The sequence below is a fragment of the Mustelus asterias genome, chromosome 7 (genome assembly GCF_964213995.1).
Source record: "Mustelus asterias chromosome 7, sMusAst1.hap1.1, whole genome shotgun sequence".
Lineage (NCBI taxonomy): Eukaryota > Metazoa > Chordata > Chondrichthyes > Carcharhiniformes > Triakidae > Mustelus > Mustelus asterias.
Genome location: NC_135807.1, coordinates 98,518,821 through 98,543,235, shown reverse-complemented (window position 1 = coordinate 98,543,235; position 24,415 = coordinate 98,518,821). Strand labels below are relative to the sequence as shown.

The 24,415-nt window shown below is 39.8% G+C and overlaps 1 protein-coding gene across 4 annotated transcripts in view; it reads right to left on the bottom strand.

Moving 5' to 3' along the window:
• The window catches only part of LOC144495872 (cyclin-dependent kinase 13-like), an 83,747-nt gene that overhangs the window by 33,594 nt on the left and 25,738 nt on the right, over positions 1-24,415 (bottom strand). For all 4 annotated transcript variants that reach the window (XM_078216549.1, XM_078216550.1, XM_078216551.1 and 1 more), the window contains 7 exons: positions 19,192-19,331; positions 15,393-15,563; positions 11,906-12,095; positions 7,721-7,777; positions 3,066-3,167; positions 2,881-2,958; positions 373-489 (listed from right to left, as the gene is read on the bottom strand). In XM_078216549.1, coding sequence (XP_078072675.1) covers positions 373-489; positions 2,881-2,958; positions 3,066-3,167; positions 7,721-7,777; positions 11,906-12,095; positions 15,393-15,563; positions 19,192-19,331 — 855 coding nt within the window. The remainder of the gene's footprint in view (positions 1-372; positions 490-2,880; positions 2,959-3,065; positions 3,168-7,720; positions 7,778-11,905; positions 12,096-15,392; positions 15,564-19,191; positions 19,332-24,415) is intronic.

The window sequence follows — 24,415 nt, the reverse complement described above, 5'->3', positions numbered from 1 at the left end:
AATAGGGGTGGGAGGGTCGTACTGCGCATACGCCAAACATCCCACTGACAGACTGGTGCATGTGCAGTGACCCACTCAGCACTATGCTGCCGGCCTCTCGGGCAGGAATAGGCGCCATCTCCTGCTTGTCGAAGTGAATTATGCTGAGGCACTCTGCAATGCTCAGAATGTCAGAAATTCACTCCATTTTCCTGCATGTTGGGTACTTAATTTTATTTTTGGGGGAATCCCAGCCATAACCTTTCACTCCTGATACTTAAGTCAAGAAGAGTATATTAGGGAGCAGTTAGGAAAACAAGAATGTACAAGACTGGAAAAGACTGCTCCAACAATCTCCCAAGTTCTAAAATGTGATTTCAGTAATACACTTACAAAGAATATTCTTCTCTTAATCTCCTGCGATACTGCTTCTTTGGTTTCATGGTATGGAAATAAGGTAGTTTAATCACATCAGGCCACACCGCTGGGCATGGGCTACCACAGATTCGGCTATTGAAAAAGTAAAAACAAGGTGAAAGACCATAATTGTTTTTTAGTACATTGTATGTTTTTTTCCCCAGCAGGTTTCCCTGCCTTTGACTTATCTAAAGTTAATATTTGCATTCCAATGCTAAGTACAACTTAACCACTCCCTCCCATCCTTCCCAAAAAAAAACACAAGTGACAAAATTTCTTCCATTGCCTTAGTAAGATCTTCCCGGCATGTCCAGAAAGTTCATATTAGGGTGCCTGCCACTTGGTGCACAAGACCATTGAAGAAAAAGTCTGTGAACAAAACGTTTAAAGTTCAAGTGCACTACATGAGCCGCTTAAGGACGTAAAGAGATGCCTTTGAGGAGAAGCTAGGGTATTCTTTCATGTTGCTTTGATATGGTGATAGGGCAAATAATTAGTTATGTCATGTACTTGCTTACCAGGCAATACTGATATGGGAACTGCAGTGCCTCGACCACTTGAATCCTCCTCTCTACAGGATGCATGACGAGGTTTCAGCAGAAGTTCCAAAGAAAATGGCGCAGATGGCAATTGTGTTCCAATAGCAAGAGATGGACTGCTCACCCACCCCTACCATGAGCATTATTTTCTTGGCCACTAATTCAATAGGCCACTGCAATTTTCTATAGTGGCATATTTATAATTTGTATTGAGCATTGCTAAAACACTGCACCAGGTGCAGGTTGACAATGCTCTAGTGCTAGTCAGCTGTCAGCAGAGATTATGAAAGGCTTGCAGCATTACGAGGTGCCAGTAATATTACATAACTTACACACTCCAGGAAGTGCATGGCATTGACTGATATTGTCCCCGGCACTAACTCAACCCAGAATGGTGTTGAGATGTGTTCATCATCAAACTGACTGTAGCTGGAGTACTTAGGTTTACTGTGCTGAGTTATCTTGCTCTGAACAATGTTGGAAATATGTGCAACCTATACCTACAAGATTCATTTCATGAACCAGATGCTAATTCAATAAATTACTGTATCATATAGGTAAAAATTACATCTTGGGTCTAGGCACGTGGAATTGTAATGATGTTCTGAATTCTGCAGTATTTAACGCTTTCGGCAACATTGAAGACTTAACTGACCTAAATATACAAAACACGTTTGATGGGATATTTTCACATGCACTATTAGATTCTGATGCAATTATGTATTATCAGGTTAGCACAAATGTGTGTGGAAACTGCTGATGGAGAATATTGACCTTAATATGCCAGACAAGGCAACAAACAAGCTTGTTCAGGATGTGGGTAACCACGTAACGGTGTGTACCATACAGGACTGTGACCCAACTGTAGAAAGTTGCCAATATTAACAGACCTTGGTGTTAGAGGACCTCCGGGACTTAAAATACTAATAAAGACTATTAGAACAGAATGGATTAGCTTAGGAAAAGAATCACATAGTGCCTTATACATATTTTACAGAGATATCGTCTGCATAGAAACACACATAACCACAGTTAGAGACTTTAGTGTGTCATTGAAGAAGAAAACAGCTTGGCTAATGGCACCGAGTTGTAAGGCATCATGGGAAAATAGGCCAATAAAGTGAACCACATTCTTATAACAATACACTTACAGAAGCATAACTCTTACCAGCACGAGTACCAGACAGCGAAATGAACGAGACATTCATTGAACAAGGACACCGGACAGCTAATGAATAGGCTGAGTATATTACCAGATAAGAGTTTGGGCCAGGTGGCCATGGGAAAGTCAGGCAGAAACCGCTAGAATTTATTGTTCCCATGCTGTCAGAGAATATCTGTAATTGGCCAAGGAATATGACATTTACTAATGATGACTGACTTGGAATAATGATGATTGGCTCATGATGAGCCAGAAAGCGGGTAAAATGTCTTTTGGAAGCTGTATTGCCACTGTGATGTAACTTCAGAGAAGAGTTGGATTGCTCAGCCCTTTTATTCCAGCGTGCGTTGGGCAATGAAGAAACATCTTTCACCAGGATACTGTATCGCAAGTCTTTGTATTAGCTAAAGTTAAATCAATACTTAGTCTCTGAAAAAAACCCTACATTCGGTATTCTGATTTATGATTTATCCACCAGTTTGTGAACTGTACCAAGAACCTTCCTTTCCAAACTATCGGCCCCATAAATTTAAAATAGGAGAAACCAGGACTCGAGAAATATAAATACCAATATGACTGAACTGCCAGGGCTCTGTAAAGTTAACCATGAATGATTAATACATAATGTAGAATGACAACAGGCTTAAGTTTAGGTTAATTTAAAATGGTTTTCCCATAATGTTACGGGGAATATGACCAGAGTTAATTTGAAGTCAATACTGAGTGTAAATCACAGCATGAAGATTGAATGTTAAGGGACAATTAAATAACAAAAGCACCTACCTGATCAATTCCAATTGAGCAAGCTCCTGATTTGCTTGAAAGATGGGTTTTTTAGTAAAAAGTTCACCCAGAATACATCTGTATGAAATAAAATATTAGTTTTAAGTATCTACATGCTAATTATTTCTAAGATAACAGAACGCTTCTCTATATGAATTTTCTGACCAGCATGATGAATCACTTACCCACAACTCCATACATCTATCGCTGGCGTATAACGCTCCTCTCCAAGCAAGAGTTCAGGTGGCCGATACCAGAGAGTAATAACCTTATTGGTGTATGGCCGGCTAAAATAGCAGATGGGAGATCAGAAAATTAAGAACTAGTGCCTCAAAAATCTAAGAAACTTTGAATGAAGCAAAACAGATAAAGGTTATGAGCACAGAGATGAACACATCCAATCAATGGCGAAGAAAGATTTTTTCACCCTCTCGTCAAAACAAGTAAAACCTTAAGATTCAAAATTTATCAGGGCCTCTCAACACCAATAAAGTACTCACACTTGCTTTTTCCTTATTAGCCTGCATTTCTGAAATATTTGTGGATTTTTGTGAATCTTGGTTGCATCAATTTTCATCTAGTGTCCTACTGCTTCTCTTTGGAGCCCATGGTTTCCCACTGCTAAAACAACCTGAAATAAAGCTTAGTTTCTTTTTTCTGTCCTTACAAAGTTTAACTATATAAACATTCAAATTCATTCAAAACCTCATAGTCTAACAACTGAAGATCTTTTACTGCACACGCATTAATTAGCAGGATGCAAGAAGCCGCCTGCCCAATACATAATTCATCTCATGCGTGTCTAGCCTCGACTGCTCTTGCTCTTTTCACAACCAGTTTCATTCTTATTTGTATCAATACTATAAACTACACATGAATTTTCCTTTTTAGTTCCATTTTAATTCCAAATATAGTGCCTCATGTGGTCTCCTTCCTTGCATTATGTCGAAGTGTTTAAGTGAAGTTGTAACACCTTCTACGCTAAATTATACTTTCTCAGGGACCTTAGACTTTAAAACTCAATGACGACATTATGTAATCATGACTTCTTGAAATGCCTCGTCATCCCCTTCAACCTTGGTAGTATCATGCACTCAGGACCTTAACACTTCACTTGTCTTATTTTCTTCTCTTGCAAAAGCTACATTGCGAATCAGGGTGTGTAAAAACTGAAAATTCCACTCAGAATTTTCACACAGTATGAAATGGATGAAAATCATGGATAATTAAATGGGACAGCAGCATATCCATTTTGCTCAGCATTAAAATGGCAAATTATTTAGATATGGTAAATATTCACAATAACAAGACAAGCACTTTATTATTAATAGCGCCCCAAACAGGATGAACAACTTGAAGAGCAATTACATTGCAGGTTTAATGATTTCTGCTTTGCGCACATACTACGCTTGCAGTGTTAATTTACAATTAGGGCCTGAAATTACTTTGGAAAGAAATGGAGCGAGACTCCCTGAAGACAGCGGTCTTACATCAATGAGATGTGACACCACATGGAGTGTAAATTCAGTGTGTGCCAAACTTGGTTTATAACGATGCTAATAGGGGTCAATGGACCTTACTGGCACTTTACAAAATAAGATAGCGGTTTAGAGTGCTCTTTAAACATTTCAATTGCTAAAGAGAACTATGCACATGGTATATCCAATCTTACATAGCGCTCTCCTAAACAGGATGGTTACTGTTCCAGCCAAGCGTCAAGTAACCAATATAATAGGATTTTGCATGGCTGTGTAAGTGCAATGCAAGGATGTTCAAATAACAAATATTTGCAAACCTTTAGAGGTTTTTAGGTAGTGTGTGTGTCTCTATAATCAGTTAGATCACACAATTTTCTATGCAACAACTACATCACTTCAAAAGTAACTAATAGGCTATAAAACACTGCAAAGTGCTGTATAAATGGAAACGTTCTTTAAAAATAAGTACCTAAAGTGAGCATTGGTCTCTTTGAGGGTGATAATGAGGAATTAATAATGGGAAACAGTGGTGAACAGGTATTTTGCATCTGTCTACACTGGAGGACACAAAAACGTATCAAGAATACTTGGAACTCAAGAGGTAAAAGGGAGGGACAAATTTAAAACAATCATAATCACTACGGGAAGGTACTGGGAAAACGACTAGAACTAAATTGACAAATCCCCTGGGTGCAATGGCTTTCATCACAGGGTCTCAAAAGAATGGCTGCAGAGATAGTAGATGCATTGGTGGTGATCTGCCTAATTCCCGAGATTTTGGAAAGGTTCCAGCAGATTGGAAAATTTCTAAAACATCTCTACTCAAGAAAAGAGGGAAACAGAAAGCAGGATACTATAGGCTAATTAGCCTAATGTCTGTCATAGGGAAAATGCTCAAATCCATTATTAAGGAGGTAAAGGCAGGACATTTAGAAAATCCACAACATTTAGAAAATCCACATCATCTAGAAAATCAAAACACAATCAGGCAGGTGAACTTAGTTTCGTTAAAGGGAAATCATGTACTTGACTAATCACTTCTTTGAGGAAGTAATAAGCACAATGAATAAAAGGGAACCTGTAGATGTGATGTACTTTCCAAAAGGCATTTGATAAAGTGCCACAAAGGTTACTACAAAAAACAAAAGGTGCTGGCGTTAACATATTAACATGGATAGAGGATTGGTTAGCTAACTGGAAGTGGACAGCAGGGATAAATGGGTGATTTTTGGGTTGTGTAGCTGTAACTAGTGGAATGCCACAGGAATCAGTGCTGGGGCCTCCACTATTTACAAACTAAAATAATGATTTGGATGAAGAGACTGAGATAAATTTGCTGATGACTTAAAGTTAAGTAGAAAAGTAAGTTATCAAGAAGAGGCCAAGTGCCTGTAGAGCAATTTATGCAGGCTAAGTGGACAAAAATTTGGCAGATGGAGTATAATGTGGGAAAATGTGAACTTGTCCATTTTGGCAAGAATAATAAAATAATCAGTATATTATTTAAATGGAGAGAGATCGCAGAACTGTACAGTGCAGAGGATCTGGGTGTCCTGGTCCATGAATCTCAAAATTTTGGTATGCAGGTTTAGCAAGTTATTGGTAAGGTGAATGGAATGTTGACTTTTGCTGCCAAGAGGAATCAAGTATAAAAGAAAGAAAATGTTGTTGCATCTGGAAAGATCCATAGTTAGACCACATCTGAAGTAAAGTATGGTCTCCTTACTTAAGAAAGGATACAATTACATCAAATGCAGGTTAATTTGACTGATTCCTGGGACAAAGTGGTTATCTTATGAGGAAAGGTTAAGTCTATACCCACTGGAGTTTAGAAGAATGGTGGTCTTTAGAAGAGAGGTGGTCTTATCCTGAGGGAAGTTGACAGCATGGATGCTGACAGAATGTTTCACCTTGCAGGAAGTCTAAAACTAGGGACACAGATTAAAAATTAGGGGTCATGCATTTAAGACTGAGATAGGAGAGTTTTTTTCTCTCAGAGGGAGATATTAGTCTGTGGAATTCTATTCTCCAGAGAGCAATAGAGGCTGGGCCACTGAATATATTCAAGGCCGAGTTAGATTTCAAATCAACAATGGAGTTAAGGGTTACAGAAGACAAGAAAGTGGGGCAGAAACCACATCAGATCAGTGATAATCTCATTGAATGGTGGAGTAGACTCAAGGTCTGCCCCTACTCATAATTATACTCTTGTAATGGCAACGTCCCAATCTCTAGTGAAAACCAATATAAACTATTAATTTTGTAGCTTAACAAAACCTTCAGCCTCCACAGGATGATTTCTCCTTTTTTCCCTCTCAATCAGCTTTCCTTAACAACCCTTTTACTATTTATATGCTTTAAAAAAAACGTGAATTCCCTTTGTCAGCTGCTATTCTAATCCCATATTCTCTTTTTCCCCCCACTAATTCCCTTTTCAGATTTCCCCAATATTTTCTATATTCACCTTGGTTCTCTAGTTCGTGAATTTTACATTCATCATAGACCTTCTTTTTCTTTTTAAACTTTATACCTTAAGTTATGCAGAGATTTCTAGCTTTGGATGCTGTTTGTTTTCCACCTGTGGCAATGAAACTAGTCACTATCTAAACCACTGTCCCATTGAAAGCCTCCCATCATTAAATTACTGTTTTGTCTACCAATCTTGGATTCAAATATATGCGCAGAAGATCCCTTTCTAGCTCATTGGGATTCCCCCTCTCAGTTAAGTATTTTTACACACGATTGTTCCTTGAGATTTTAATTATATGGTACTTTTGAATGCTAGAATGATCAAATTCAATTTTTCTGCAAAAATATACCAGCTTGCATCTACAAACACACCTGGTTTAAAAAGCAGTGAACTCACAGCTGTTGAGACAAACTTCAAAGCAAATAGATTGCACTCCTGACATTTGAAAAGCATTATTTGTTGTGTTGATAGCACACTTGACAAGCTCCTCATCTACATAATTGGTGATAGTTTTCTTTGTAAATTGCATTGCGAAGATAATGTTCGGTGGAACAGGCTTGAGGGGCTGAATGGCCTAGCCCTGCTCCTAATGCGAATGTATGTAAATGTGAAAACATTGTCAATTAATGCCTAAAAGTTCACTGCATTACAACAGAGCTCACATTTTTCCTGTACTAATGCTTTAACAATGGTTGTTTCTTTCAACTGGCCAAAAATCTTCAAAATTGTATTGATTCATTAGTTAAGGGATATGAAGCAGAAAAGTCAGTAATTGCAATCGAGGTGCAGATCAACTATGGCCTAATCAACTGGTGGAACAGGCTTGAGGGACCCATTCTCAGATGGTTCAAGCATTTTAAAGCCAAAATGAAATGTTACACTTGACACATACCTTTCCTCCGAATTGTACAGACGAGCCAGTCCAAAATCAGCTAGTTTTATCTGCCCCCTGATGGCAAAAAAAATTACATTCCATTAAAGATGCTCTTAAACCTCAAACTTATAATCTTGACATTTATTTTGATTGTTTGAACAATGTATTTGATATTAGTTTCACTACTTTAAAGATACCAACAACGCATTCCAATTTTAAAAAAATTAGCAAATTATTTAAAATTTTATCATCTTAATACAATAAACGCTATAGCGCATACAAATATATTAAGAAAAATGTGTAAAATTTTGTTCTAGACAGTGTAAAGAGCTTGATTGACATCTGAAATGAGATGTACACAACTTTTAAAAATTAATAGATAAATTCAACAGATCTGGAGATATCAAGGCCTTTTAATTACATTTTGAACACTGTTTAGGAGAGCATGTTAGTGCAAAAGACAAGGCTGCAGGATTTGCAATGCTACCAAAACTGAAGTCAAAAAGAATCAGGGGGAATTTCTCCACTGGCTTGAGTCATACATAGTACAAACGAAGATGGTTGTGGTTGTTGGGGCTAATCATCTCAATCCAAGGATGTGACTGCAGGAGTTCCTCAGAGTAGTGGCTTAGACCTAGCTTTCTTCAGCTGCTTTATTAATGACGTTCCCACCATCATAAGGTCTGAAGTGGGGATGTTTGCCAATGATTGCATAGTGTTCAATACCATTCCCAACTCTTCAGTTACAGTAGCAGTTGGTGCATGCATGGAGCAAGATACGGTGAACCTGCGGGCTCGAATTGGTATGTGGCATGAAACATTCCTGTGCACAAGTGCTAGGCAATGAGTATCTCCAACAAAAGAGAATCTAACCATTTCCCCTTGACATTCAACATAATTGCCATCATTGAATCCTCCAGTGTCAACACCCAGGGAATTACCAATTACCAGAAACTTAACTGGACCAACCATCTAAATACCGTGACTACAAAAGCAGTTCTGAGACTGCGAACTGCTGCAGAGAGTAACTCACCTCCTGACTCCCCAAAGCCTGTCCACCACTTACAAGGCTCAAATCAGGAGTGTAATGGAATATTCTTCACCAGTCTGGATGAGTGCAGCTTCATTGCTCAAGAAGCTGAACACCATCCACAACAAAGCGGCCATACAATGGCAACAGTATGAACCATCTACAAATTGCGCTGCAACGACTCACCACATCGCCTTCAACAGCATCTTTCAAACCCAAGAACTCTACCACCTGGAGGATCAAAGGGGAACAGATGCTTTGGAACACCACCACATGCAAATTTCCCTCCAAGTCACACACCATCCTGACTCCATGCCAGCCAATTATTACCATTTCTTCACTGTCACTGGTCAAAATCTTGGGACCTCTGGATGTACCTATACCACATGGACATCAGCAGTTCACCAACTCCTTCTCAAGGGCAATTACAGACAGGCAACATGCTGACCTAAATAAAAGCAAATTACTGCGGATGCTGGAATCTGAAACCAAAAGAGAAAACGCTGGAAAATCTCAGCAGGTCTGGCAGTATCTGTAAGGCGAGAAAAGAGCTGATGTTTCGAGTCCAGATGACCCTTTGGCAAAGCTTTGACAAAAGGTCATCTGGACTTGAAATGTCAGCTCTTTTCTCTCCTTACAGATGCTGCCGGACCTGCTGAGATTTTCCAACATGCTGACCATACCAATGACACTGGCATCCTGTGAACAAATTAAAAACATGCCCTTTAGGGAAGGAAACCTGACACATTTACCTAGTCTATATATAACTACATGTACCTGCACAGCAGCATGGTTTACTTTTAACAAGCAAGCCGCCAACTGCATCAATAGAGTGCCCATCAACACCTTCTCAGAATTATATAACATATATGGCTCACAAAGGCCATTAGGCCAGAACAGTCCATGCCCATTTTTGTGCTCCCCTAAACCTCCTACAATCTTTCCTGATTCACCATCTAAATCATATCCCTATTCTCTGTTCTCACATCTATTTTTCTTTTCCCTTAAATGCATCTATACCATTTGCTTTAACCTTTTCCTGGGTAGTGAGTTCCACGTTCTCACTACTCTATGGTAGAGAAGCAACTTTTCAATTCTGGGGCAATTAAGGATAGGCAATAAAAGCAGCTTTACCAGCAATGCCCATTTATTTTTTTAAAAAGAGCAACAAATCAACAATATACTCCAATATTGCCTGTTCTGAAATTGAATCATTTAAACGATAGCTAATGTCCAAGCAGAAAATTTCAAGCATTCCAAATCTAATAAGGGTGAGGGATGTCACAATTCAAATACAGACCATCCCCACTATAGAACTCCCTCTTTCAATAGATCAAGCACATGTAACTTGCATAATTGCAACCAATTAATAACGGTCAACTTCAAAGTTGGTCAATTAAATTATGTATTCAATCCACAGTACGACAATTAACTGATGGTCGGGTCCAAGGTAAAATGACCATGATGGAAACACACAAGTATACTGGTATCAAAAATATACCAATATTTAGTATTTAATATCTTTAGCTCAAGAGTTCCTAGACACTACAACAGATCCTGGGATTAGTGATATGAGAGAAAAAAAGTTGGTCCATAGCAGGACCGAACTGGAAAGGTGTCATTGGCAAGGGGAAATAAAAGCTGGACAGTTGTACCTCTGCATGGTGCTTAGGAATTACATTCTCCTAAGTTGGTTGCCAGCCGCATGATTGCTTCCTGGTCAGCAACCATACTCAGGGGTCTGTTCTGGGCCACATTCGATCTTGGAACCATCCCCAGAATCCACACTTTGTCACGTTCGATTCCTCCTCACCCAGCAGCGCACACACAGGCACCATGTCCAACAAAGCCACAATCAACATGTTGCACAGGTAGCTGGGGCAGACACAATGCATACAAAAATCCCTCTTTGTCAGAATCAATAATAAGTCTGCTCCTTTTCTGTTGCTGCTTGTGTATGCTCAAAGTCACATGTTTTTCTTCAAATATATAAAGTGTAATATATTTCAAATACACTTCTGCCATAACTACTGAAAGGGGGAGGCAGAGGTTGGAAAAATATTTCAAAGGGTGGCACTTCAGAATCAGAATGTTGGAGTTTTGCCAAAAGGCGAAAATTTCTCATCCCTGGTAACAGGATAAAGGGAAAATGAGCACAAAATACTTAACATATTCAATTATTATTCTTTAAAATGTTCACTAAAGGCACATCCATCATTATTGGAGATAGTCCACGATTGGTTTAATGACTGACAAACAAGTAGGATGAGACCTGCGAGGGGCTGACATCATCCTGAGAGTTGATGGATGGCAGAATAATTCCACTAAATTGGAAGCAAGTGAACGAAGCTCATATTCACAAAGCAAATAAGTATGACAACTACAGCCTTAAGTTAATGAAAAAAATTACCAGACACAAACTTGAGGATCACCTATATAACCTGATAGAACTGGAGCCTTCATGGCTTCTGAAGGGCTAAATCCTGCCGATCAGCTTCCTTTTAAGAAATGACATCCCAAGTGGACATCCCAATGGATAAGAAATTAGCTGAAGAAAAGTAAGCAGCTGGTACTTGTTAGGAGAGTGATATAGAAGTGGCAAAATACTGAGTGGAGTTTCCCAAGTGTTGTTTCTAATTTACATCAAAAGGATTTAAAAACTCAAATACAGATTGGACCGATTTGCAACCTAGAGGCAGAGGAATCATTCAAGTCTGATGAGGTACCCAAGGATCTATCAAAATCAGCTACTTAAGATTGTGATCTTTTAGCAGCTGTGTCTCAATTTAGACAGTGGAACAGCCTACTGTATTTAAATAAGAAAGTGATACATTATGACTGCCAAAAGTTCCTAAATTGTGCCTGTAATGCACCACTGTGCAGAAAGTAAAAAAAATGGGAAACCGCAGTGGATTTCTGTAGGTTGCTGTCTGAAGTGAGTCTAGTTCCATCAGACCCTAAGATTTCAATTAATTGCTTAGTTCTCATTTTCCTTTGTGTAGTCCAAAAATATTGCCTTGCAGTGGAGTGGATTGAGATGGACTGACAAGAAGCAGCCTGCATCAAAATCAAAACTTGTTTTGCATATATGAGGCTTTGAAACTTCAGAAATTGAAGATCTCCAAGTTCAAAGCAATTTCAATTTACAAGCATCTCTCATTTGAATACAATACCTGTTATTAAGTAAAATATTGGAGCATTTGATGTCTCGATGCAAAAAATTCTTCTTATGGCAGTAGTCCAATCCTTCCATTAGTTGTCTCATGAAGGATTTGATATGGTTTTCAGTGAAATGCACTAATCCTGATTCCAAGAGTCCCATTAAGTCATGGTCCATATATTCAAACACCAAATAAAATGCACCTATGAGAGACGAGTAGAAAATATTGTAAAATAACAAAGACAGATAAACTACCCTCTTAGAGGTCAGCTTTTAGGGTACCTTCAAAGAGGAGAGAATTTGGGTACAGACTAGACATACTTGCACAAAGGGGCAAGGAGAGGCGTCAATAGCAAGTCTGTACTGGATGATTACATATATCGAGTTAAAGTGAAACAGAAAAAAGATGAAGATAAATGTTACGGTTCATAATTTACTATAGAGATCCAAGCTGAAAACAAAAAGTACAGACAACTGAAAAAGAAAGTGAGAGGTGCAAAGAATGTATTAGAATAGATTAGCATGTAACATAAAATCTGAAATGGTAGATGATTGAACAGGTATTTTGCATTGGTCTTCACTATGGAGGACACAAGTAACATCTTAGAAATAGCTGTAAATCAGGAAATGGAAGGGAGGGAGGAATTCAGTAAAATTACAATCACCAGGGAAGTGGCATTGAGAAAACTATTGGGTCTACGGGATGACAAACCCCAGGGTTCGGATGGACTTCACCCTAAGTTCTTGAAAGAAGTGGCTAAAGAAATAGTTGATGCATTGGTTTTGATTTTCCAAAATTCCCTAAATGCAGGGAAGGCTCCATTAGACTGGAAGATAGCAAAATTATTTCCTTTATTCAAAAAGGGAGACAGAAAGCAGGAAACTACAGGTCAGTTAGTCTAACGTCTGTCATTGGAAAAATGTTGGAAGCCATTATTAAAAATGTGTTAGCAGGGGACTTGGAAAAATTCAGAGGTAACATAGTTTTGTGAAAGGGAAATCATTCATTGGTGTCCTTTAAGGAGTCACACGTGCTATAGATAAAGGGAATTGGTGAATGTGCTGTACCTAGATTTCCAGAAGGCATTTGATAAGGCGCCACATCAAAGGTTACTGTGGAAGATAAAAGCTCACGCTGTAGGGGAAACATATTGGCATGGATTGAAGGTTGACTGGCTAAAAGGAAAGAGAGTTGGCATAAATGGGACTTTTTCTGCTTGTTCGGATGTAATGAGTGGTGTGCCACAGGATCATGCTGGGGCCTCAAACTTTTGCAATTTAAATAAATGACTTGGATAAACAGACCAAAGGTACGATTGCTAAGTTTTCTAACAACAAAGATAGGAAAGTAAATTGTGAAGAGAAAGTAAGGAGGCAACAAAGGGATGTAGATTAGTTAGGTGAGTGGGCAAAAATGTAGGCAAATGTGAAGTTGTTCATTTTTGCAAAAACAATAAAGAAGCTTATTATCTAAATGGTGAGAGATTGCAGAGCTCGTAGGTGCTGAAGGAAATGGGTGTCCCAGTGCATGAATCACAAAAGGCTAGAATACAGGTGCAGCAGATAATTAGGAAAGTTAATAGAATGTTATCACTTATTATGAGCTGAATTGATTACAAAAGTAGGGAGGCTATGCTACAGTCATACAGAGCATTGGTGAGACCACATCTGGAGTATTGGGTTAACAAAACTAATACCAGGAGTGACTGGGTTGTCTTATGAAAAAATGTTGACAAGGTTAGGTTTGTATCCACTAGAGTTTAGAAGAATAATAGGTGATTTGATTGAAACCTTTACGATCCTGAGGGTATTGACAGGGTGAATGTGGAGCAATGTTTCCTTTTGTCGGAGAATCTAGAAATAGGGGTTAATGTTTAAAAATAAAGCGTTTATCTTTTAAGACAGAGATGAGGAGAAATCTTTTCTGAGCGGATTGTGTCGCTCTCAAACTTTTCCTCAAAAGGTAGTGGAAGCAGAATCTTTGAATATTTTTAAGGCAAAGTTAGATAGATTTTTGACTAACAAGGGGATGAAAGGTTATCGGGGATAGGCAGAAATAGGCAGTTACAATCAGTTCAGCCATGATCTTATTGAATGGCAGAGTAGGCTATGGGAACAGAGTAGCCGACTCCAACTTTGTATGTAAAAGGGAACACAGACGTCTATTACAAATATATAAATAGTAAAATAGTCATCTAAAGGAAGAATGGGGCCAATTAGGGACCAACAAGAGATGATCTTGTGGAGGCAAGATCAAAAATTCCATTCACTGTGGCTTGATAATCAAGTTGCTGCATGCATATTTGAAACCTACAATACGTGGCCAGTATCCTAGATAAACTACCTGTGGGGAAATAGTAGACATTTTTCGTTTATAAAAATCAAAAAGCCAATTTCCTGATTTCAGCAGATAAACTTGCAAAGTAGTTTATTGCAACTATGTGATTGCATCAATCTATGTTATACCCAGCATGAGATTCTTACTACATTCATTTAGATCAAATGTAATTGAATGAATGCCAGCTTATGGAATAAGAGGGTCAGTATCCAAAAAGAGGCTTCAAGGACAGAAAGGAGTGAGTTCTGATAGATGGTTGCTTTTTTAGATGAGAGGGTGGTAGACAGTGGTGTCCCCCAGGGTCAGTGATAGGGCCACTGCTTTCTCGTTGTATATGCCTTGGATTTTTGCTGATTATACCAAACTTGGAGGAGCGGCTAACAGAATAGCAGACAAGTAGTGTATTGAATTTAATGAGAAGTGAGAGGTGATGCATTTTGGAAGGAGATAGAGAGAGGCAATGCAGGAAAAACTCTTCCCATCAGCTAATAGTATAAGGAGTAGGGGACACAGAATTAAGATTTTGGGTAAGAGATGCAGGGAGAATGTGAGAAAGAATGTTTTTACAGAGTGAGTGGTAATGAACTGGAATACACTGACCATGCGGGTGGTGAAAGTGGAGACAATCGATGATTTCAAAAGGAAATTGGATGGACAGTCAAAGGAAATAAACTTACAGGGTTAAGTGGATCAAATGAGACTGCGGGACTGACAGGACTGCTCTGTGAGAAGCTGACATGAATTCAACAGTAGTCAGGATGTGGAGATGCCGGCGTTGGACTGGGGTAAACACAGTAAGAAGTTTAACAACACCAGGTTAAAGTCCAACAGGTTTATTTGGTAGCAAAAGCCACACAAGCTTTTGGAGCTCCAAGCCCCTTCTTCAGGTGAGTGGGAATTCTTCTAGAATTCCCACTCACCTGAAGAAGGGGCTTGGAGCTCCGAAAGCTTATGTGGCTTTTGCTACCAAATAAACCTGTTGGACTTTAACTTGGTGTTGTTAAACTTCTTACTATGAATTCAGCAGGCCAAGCAGCGTCCTATGCCATAAATTATGATGAATGATGGGAGTTGGATTCAGTTTTAAGACAATGTCCCAACACACCATACCAACCAGTCTGCCAAATATTTACAATTCCTAAACATTGATGGCCCGAGATACCTTTATCCTTTTTAAAATCCAATGCATCTTCCTTGTCTGTTACAATTTCCTTCATGTTTATGATGCTTGAGTGGTGCAACTGCCTTAGTATCTTAATCTCCCGGATAGCAGTTATAGGAAAACCCTCCTTTTCATTATCCAAGCGGACTTTTTTTAAAGCAACCATGTCACCTGAAAACAAATGTAGAACAATTATAAAAATATAATCCATAAACTTTAAGCCCATCAACATAAAAGGACCAAGCTATTTTCTGATAAACTGAAAACTGGTAAATTGAGAACTGGTGAGCAAATGCGCAAGGTGCAAAGCTTCTGCCTTTAATGCAATACTGCCCCATAAAGCAAAAACTGCAGTTTTGCAAAACTGATTCAACTTACTCTTGCTCAAGTTAATTTTTTCCCACTTCTTCTCCCCTCCAGTTTCTTAACATACATTGGTGTATCTAGAATAACAAGTGGTTATGGTCCCAGGCTAGCATCCCAGGAGCTTTCAAACTCGTGTCCCATGATGGTGTGTTGTGAAGTTGAATCCAATAGATCTGTTAATTTGTGGGTTGCTACCAGAGAAATTGACAATAAAGCTGGCTTTCATAAAAGTCCAACTAGTCTTCCACTGTGCTTCAGGGAAGTGAATTTGCTTTGATTACTGAAACCTCTTTATGACTCAAGTCCCAGTTAAAACTAGGGACGAACACCAAATGCTGCCATGCCAGTTGTGCCAACATCCTATGTACAAACATTTTTAAAAACTACCAAACAGCAGGCATCATAATTTGGCACATCTATGTGTAAAGATGACATACAGTAAAGTTGCATACTTATTATTGCGTCATCCTACCAAAACAAATGGAATATGCCTTTGACTTAGCAGATATTCACACGAGTCAGATGAAGGAACTGAGCTGTACTCCATTCAGCCCCAGCAGGTGGAGACTATAATATGTCTATATACTGAGTTGTACACATTTGCATGGAGTGACAAAGGTTTATGGTAGAATTCCCACCATCCACAGAAATTAGTGTAGCTATGGGTACCCACATGGGCCCCAGTAATGCCTGACTTTGTGGGGTATGTGGAACATTCTTTGTTCAAGTTCTACTCAGGCCTGTTCCCGCAATTCTTTTTCCTTTACATTGGTGAATGTAGTGGTGCTCTCATCTGCATCTGGAAAAAAGTTATTGATTTTGCTTCCAATTTCCACCCCTCTCATCTTCACATGGTCCATTTCCAGCACAACCCTTCCCTTCCGTGACTTCTCTATCTCTACTTCAATTGATAGGCTGCCCACGAATATTCATTACAAGCCCACCAACTCCCACAGCAATCCCGACTACCTCACACCCCACTTCTTGTGAGGACTCCATCTCATGCTCCCAAATTTCTCTGTCTCCAACACATCTGTTCTGATGATGCCACCATCAAAAACTGCCCTTCTGATATGTCTGCCTTTTTCCTCAACTGAAGTCCCCCCTCCCCACTGTGATCAACAGGTCACTCAACTGTTTCTGTCCCATTTCGCACACCTCTGTGCCCTCATCCCTGTCTCTCCCTCCTGGAACCATGATAGGGTCCCCAGTATCCTCACTTTTCACCCCAGCCTCCACATTCGATGGATCATCTTCCACCAACTTCGTATGATGCCACCATGAAACATATCTTCCCCTCATCCTCCCCGTCAGCATTCCGCAAGGGCTGTTCTCTCCATGACACATCAGCCACTCCTTCATCATCCCCTTGCAATTGCAGAAGTGTAACACTTGCTCCTTTACCTCTTCTCTCCTCACCGTTTCCCAAGCACGTCTTTCTGGTGAAGCAACATATCACTTGCACCTCCTTCAATTTGGTCTATTCACTGCTACTAATGCAGCTTCTTCTACATTGGGAAGACTAAATACAGACTGGGAGACCACTTTGCTGAACATCTTTGCTCAGTCCACAAGAATGACACCAATCTTCCTGTTGCTTGCCTTTCAACTCGGTATCTTGTTTCTATGTCCATATTTGTCCTTGGCCTGCTGCAATGTTCCAGACCAATGCCCCATCTTCCAATAAAGCATGTTACAGCTTTCGGGACTCAACACTGAGTTCAGCAACTTTAGACTATGACCCTTTCTCCTCCATCTTGACACCTTTTCTCTTATTACAAAAAAAGTTTTGTCCCAATGCAACCAATGAACACAGCTATTCTTCCACTTAGTAAGTCGTTCAAGAGTTTTATATTTTAGACTTCAGTTAGGACCTGCTTCAAGATAAAACACAACAGGCAAATGAACCAAACTGACAATTTTTAGAATGGTTTACATTTCAGTTGCAAATAATGACCGAATGAACCAGCAACATATTTTGTTCCAGTAACATAAATCATATCAATAAACTTTTGATATCATCTTGAGGCAAATAAAACACATTCAACAAAAATTGGCATACTAAAGTGTGTCTTTTGTCACAGATCTCAAAGTCAGAACCAGAACAACTGATGGAGATGACTGCATCCATCATTTTTTGGAAATTACACATAAATCATTATTTTTGTCATATTATCGATCTGTCCATTGCCTCAAAGCAATAACATTGCTACATTAAATAATGAACAACATTAAGTTAATTCACAAATTTTGTTACAGGATTAAGAAGATTTATATTGAACACAATCAACAGATGAGGAACAAATGTTTATATGGAATGACAATAGGTGAAAACAACAAAAAGACATGACTTGTGGGCTGAACAAAGTGTTATGCACAACAATTACTTCCTTCTACACTCCATCAACTGTTATACATTACTGAGCAGATACAAACAATCAGGAAAAAAGGCTGGATTATATTTTAAGGGTGCACTTAAAAACTGGAGAAAAACTGAAGGACTCTTGTCTGCCTCTCACTCAGATATGTGGAAACTCAGCATGCAGAAGTCTGAACAAGAGCATAAAACATCACTCACTGGCACACTGAAAACACACAACTAATGCAGTAATATTATTCAAACATACTGGACCCTTGCTTTTAAATCCTCAAAAGATAGATGGACTTGTAAAGGTGTGACTTAACACTGGTGTCATTTATATAATATGTACAAACATGAGGCAATATAGACAGTCCCAAAATTGTGCTGTACAGTTGTAAGGCATTATAGCAAGTTCCAGTTCTTGTACGCATAAATGTGATGAAAAAATACAGATCAAAACAGGACCTGTCTTTCAATCTGTGCCACTTTTACACAATTTGTCTGCTGCAGAATGGAATTGGCAGATGCCTCAGGGTAATTCTGCATGCTGCTCTCTTGACTATGTATAAGAAGACCAGAGTAGAATGACCATAGACACAGCTGTAAGGTAGTGGCAGAGAGGAAAATGAAATGTTCAAGCTTATAATATTCAAGATCATAATGAATATGAATGACTGGTATTCTTAGAAAATACTATGTGGCACAGCAGCTCCTGGAGTAGGATGGGGTGGAACAGAATAATACTTTAACAACCAGAAAAATCAAACAAAAGGTGCTATCTGATCTTTACATGTACAGAATAAAACCAAGATATGGCAGGGCAGGTACTGTAAATTTCAAATAGAAACAGAAAATGTTGGAAACTGTCAGCAATTCAGGAAGCATTTGTGAAAAGAAATGGGTTAAAGTTCCAGTTTGATTACAAATGGTCAGTGACTTGAAATATTAACTGTTTTCCTCCTTCATATGAAGATTATCATTTTTAAAACTCAATTTAAAATTTCAATGAATGAACCACTGCAAAGAATTTAAAATTTCAATGAATGAACCACTGCAAATAAATCATTTTACCTGCATCTTTATCCTTAGCTTTATAGACTTGACCATAAGTTCCTTCTCCGATTATTCCAATGATGTCGAATTTGTCAACACAGCGCTTACCCCAGTCAATTTCTGTTACAATAGTCTCACCATGTCGAGGACCACAGATTCTGGAAAAAAAATTCAGTTACAAACTTCAAAGTAATTATAAGCCAACAAGCAGACAATTGGGTAACACTGGTCAAGTGAAAGTAATGCGGAAGTCAGAATAGTCAAAATCAGTTAGCTGATTGATATAAAATAGTAGATTAAATAACTCAACTCGTCATTTGACACATTCAGCACCTCCCCTAAATCCTGTGGGTCACTAATGTAGCTTCCCCAATGCATTCCTCTCTCTCTCTCATTCTTTCATTTCTACCTCTTTTCCAATTAATTTTTCTTGCCTTTCATTCAAGCTTCATTATTTTTCTACTTCCCTTTCCCCTGTCCTCTCTGCATCTGTTCAGTGAGAGGCAGCAATATCAGGTGACAACACACAGCAGGTGGAAGAAATAAATGCCTCAGTATGCAGATTCATAGTCATACAGCGCAGGAAAGGCCCTGCAGCCCATCGAGTCTGCACCGATAATAAATAACTGAAGTCACAATAATCCCATTTTACAACACTTGTCCCACATCTTTGAATGTTATGTTTCAAGTGCTCATCCAAATACTATTAAAGGTTGCAAGATTTACTGCCTCCACTACCTTCCCAGGCAGTGCAGTCCTGATTACCACCACCCCCTGAATAAAAATGTTTTCTCAAATCCCTTCTGAACCTCCTGTCCCTTACTCTAAAACTATGTCCCCTTGTGACTGATCTCTCAAGAGGAATAGTTGCTTCCTATTCACCATGTCCATGCCCCTCATAATCTTATACTCCTCAATCATGTGTCGTCGATCCACTCCCCGCTCCCCCCCACACCACCACCACCCCCCATCACTCCCCCAGCCTTCTCTGTTCTAGAGAAAACAATCCAAGCCTATCCAGATTTTCCTTATAGCTCAAATGCCCCATCCCAGGCAATATCCTGGTGAATCTCCTCTGCATAGTGCAATCACATCCTTCCTGTAGTGAGGTGACCAGAACTGTACACGGTACTCCAGCTGTGGCCTAACCAACATTGTGTACAGCTTCAACATTACCTCCTTGCTCTTATACTCTATGCCATGACCGATAAAAGCAAGTGTCCCATATGCCTTCATAACTATCCTATTCATCTTCTCTGCCGCCTTTAGGGATCTGTGAATAAGTATCCCAAGATCCATCTGTCTATCTGTCCCTCCAAGCTTCCTAATGTTGTGCCATAAATGCTCCCTTGTCTTGTTACTTCTTCCAAAGTGCAACACCTTGCACTTATCAGGGTTAAATACCATCTGCCACTGCCTTGCCCATCTGACCAACCCATCTACATCTTCCTGTAACCTATGACCTTCTTCTTCACTATTAACCACCCTACGAATCTTGGTGTCATCTGCAAACTTGCTCATCATTATCCACATTATCATCTATATCATTTATGTTTATAACAAACAGTAAAGGTCCCAGTACTGAATTTTGTGGTATGCCACTGAACACCTGTGTCCAGTCACTAAAACAGCTTTTTACCACCACCCTTGGGGTCCTGCTGCTAAGCCAGTTTCAGACTCATCATGGACAGGGAAACTGGACCTATTTGCCATTTCTGAGGCAAGAAGGAATTCAAGCATCAATAGCCAAGAGTTTCTTTTGTTGGGGGCAAAAATGGAAATCCTCAAATTTTCATCCAAAACAATATTCTCACACCTACTGCACAGCTGAAAAGCAGTAGAAATAGCTGATCTTCTGGTGAGGTAATGGAAATTTATATTAGAAGAATCCATGGATATTGGTGTCAGCTTTGTCAGGAGGTGTGCACGGAACAGCCTGCAGCTTCAGCTTCCAACAGCACTGCTCTCCTCCTTCAGTATTGTGGATTGCTAGCACAACTCTCAACTGAAAGTGGCAGAACCTCAATCCAGTACACTCCTGTGAACAATAATGACAGGTGCTCATTTCCTTATTAATTGCTAGAAACCTATCAGTAGATCAGTTGTTTCAATCCGCGGTAGTATTCAAAAGGCAAAGTTCCATTGGTCAGGTGAGATCAGAAAGTGGGTCACATGTAGGCCTGCAGTTGGGTATCCCCAGCTCTAAGAAATAGGTTATCTGGTCAAGATCTGTGAAGCCTTCAATTCTTTTCATGTTAAGTACTTTCCCCTTACTGATGATATCAACCAATATATCTCCCAAACCTATTTTAACCCATTTTAATATCTGCTTATACTCATGTCAAACATGGTCTGCTACATAGATCATAGAAACCCTACAGTGCAGAAGGAGGCCATTCGGCCCATCGAGTCTGCACTGACCACAATCCCACCCAGGCCCTACCCCCACATATTTTACCTGCTAATCCCTCTAACCTACGCATCCCAGGACTCTAAGGGGCAATTTTTTTAACCTGGCCAAGCAACCTAACCCGCACATCTTTGGACTGTGGGAGGAAACCGGAGCACCCGGAGGAAACCCACGCAGACACGAGGAGAATGTGCAAACTCCACACAGACAGTGACCCGAGCCGGGAATCGAACCCGGGACCCTGGAGCTGTGAAGCAGCAGTGCTAACCACTGTGCTACCGTGCCGCCCATATGATGTATCATTGCTGACATATTGGACTCAACATCTCTTGAACACAAATAGCTCCCACATAAATTATTTATTATTGCTTCAAATATGTTTATTCTACCTCATTACTTAGAAGATTAATCTTTAATTTAATAATTTCAAAGAATCCTGACCATATTTCACCCAACTTAGTACAAGGGAGTTAACTTAAAAAGTGGAGATATAGCTTTGCAACAGAACATGAATATGCTCACCAAGTATTCACATTGAGGCAGAGGATTGAATTGTACTGGAAATGTGATTATGAAACCTACCCACCAATCAAATGTGGAAAATTGTGTATGTACAGTTAATGGAACGCAGGAGTGGGTAAAAAAATGACATATTATTAAACTAGACACATGGGTAAGTAAACATGAGGGATGACTTACGGTAAAATGCCAAAATAATTTGAAGTGAAGAGGAGAGGAAACTCAGTACTGTAGCTATTCACCAAATTTGTTGGTATATTCATTGACTAGAAATGTGACAAATAATCAACAAGTCACTATGGCAGGAAGAATAAAGGTGCCGAATATTATTGGAATGGAGAAAGACTGCAGAAAGCTGCAACACAAGAGGGACTCGGGGCTTCTCATGCATAAAATCACAAAAGCTAACATGTAAGTTCAGCAGGTAATAGGGAAGGCAAATGAAATGTTGGCCTTTGTTTCAAAAGGAATGGAGTATAAAAATTAGGGAAGTCTTTCTAAAACTATATAAGGCACTAGTTAGACCATATCAGGAATACCGCAAACAGTTCTTGTCCCCTTATCTAAGGAAAGATATACTGGCATTGGAAGTCCAGAGGGGGTTCACTAGGTTGATCCAAGGTACAGAGGGATCTTCCAACGAGGAGAGGTTGAGTAGGTTGGGCCTGTACTCACTGGAGTTCAGAATGAGAGGTAGCCTTATTGAGACAAGGGGTTTGAAAGGATAGATGATGAGAGGTTGTTTCCCCTTGTGGGAGAGTCTAGACTCAGAAGACATAATTTCTGAGTACAAGGTCGCCCGTTTAAGGCAGAGGCAAGGAATTTCTTCTCAGAGAGTAGTGAACGCGCAGAATTCTTTACCGCAGAGAGCTGTAGAAGGCTGGGTCATTAAATTTGTTCAAGGCTGAGATGGACAGATTTTTAATCAGTAAGAGAATCAAAGGTTATGGGAACAAGGTGTCAAACCATTTTAGCTGCTTCCTCAATGACCTTCCTTCCATCATAAGGTCAGAAGTGGAGATGTCCGCTTATGATTGCACAATGATAAGGATCATTGGCAACTCCTCAGATGCTGAGGCAGTCCATGTCCAAATTCAGCAAGACTTGGACAATATTCAGGCTTGTGCTGACATGTGACATTTGTGTCACACAAGTGCTAGGCAACGACCATCTCCAAGAGAAGAGGCTAACCATCGTCCCTTGACATTCAATGACATTACCATTGCTGAATCCCCCATTTTCAACATCCTGGGGATTACCATTCTTCAGAAACTGAACTCCCTCCACCACCGATGAACAGTGGCAGCAGTGTGTACTATCTGCAAGATGCACTGCAGGAAGTCACCAGGGCCCCTTAGCCAGGACCTTCCAAACACATGACCACTACCATCGAAGCAGACACATCGGAACACCACCACTTGGGAGATCCCCTCCAAGACACTCACCATCCTGACTTGGAAATATCGTCGTTCCTTCAGTCTCACTGGGTCAAAATCCTGGAACACCCTCCCTAACAGCAATTCAAGAAGGCAGCTCACCACCACCCTCTCTCAATGGCAATTAGAAATGGGCAATAAATGTTGGCCTCACCAGTGATGCCCATATCCTATAAATGGATTTTAAAAACCCATCCAGGACAAAGCAGCCCACTTGATTGGCAACCCATCCGCCACCTCCAACATTCATTCCCTCCACCACTAGTACACAGTGGCAGCAGTGTGCATCACGTACACATTCTAAATAATTCAAAGCTAATACCGCCACCACCCAGGACATGGACAGCATATGCATGGGAACACTGCCACCCGCAAGTTCCTCTCCAAATCACATATCATCCTGACTTGGAACTACATTGGCATTCCTTCACTATCACTGGCTCAAAATCCTGGAACTCCCTTCTTAACAGCACTGCATTTGTACCTACACCACATGGACTGCAGCGGTTCATGGTGGTGGCAATATAGGATATGGGTCGTTCTCAGGATGGGCAATAAATGCTGGTCTGGCCAATGACATGCAATCCTACGAAACAATATTGAAGAAAATTGCAAAGATAGCAGTGGGATCATTGTAAGCTTCCTAAAAATAAAACTTCTACCCACGAGTCAAGGAAGAACAAGAAAGATGCAAATAAGACTAAGGAATGTGGACACCAAATGGGACCAGGCTGCAAAAATGCTGGCATTACAGCGATGCCCACATTCCATGAATGAATGAAGAAATGGTACAAAAGCATGCTGAACAATGAGGGATGCACGATAAGTAAAGGGATTGGTTGCTTCAGTCGGAAATGCTTCTGAAAGTACAAACCAC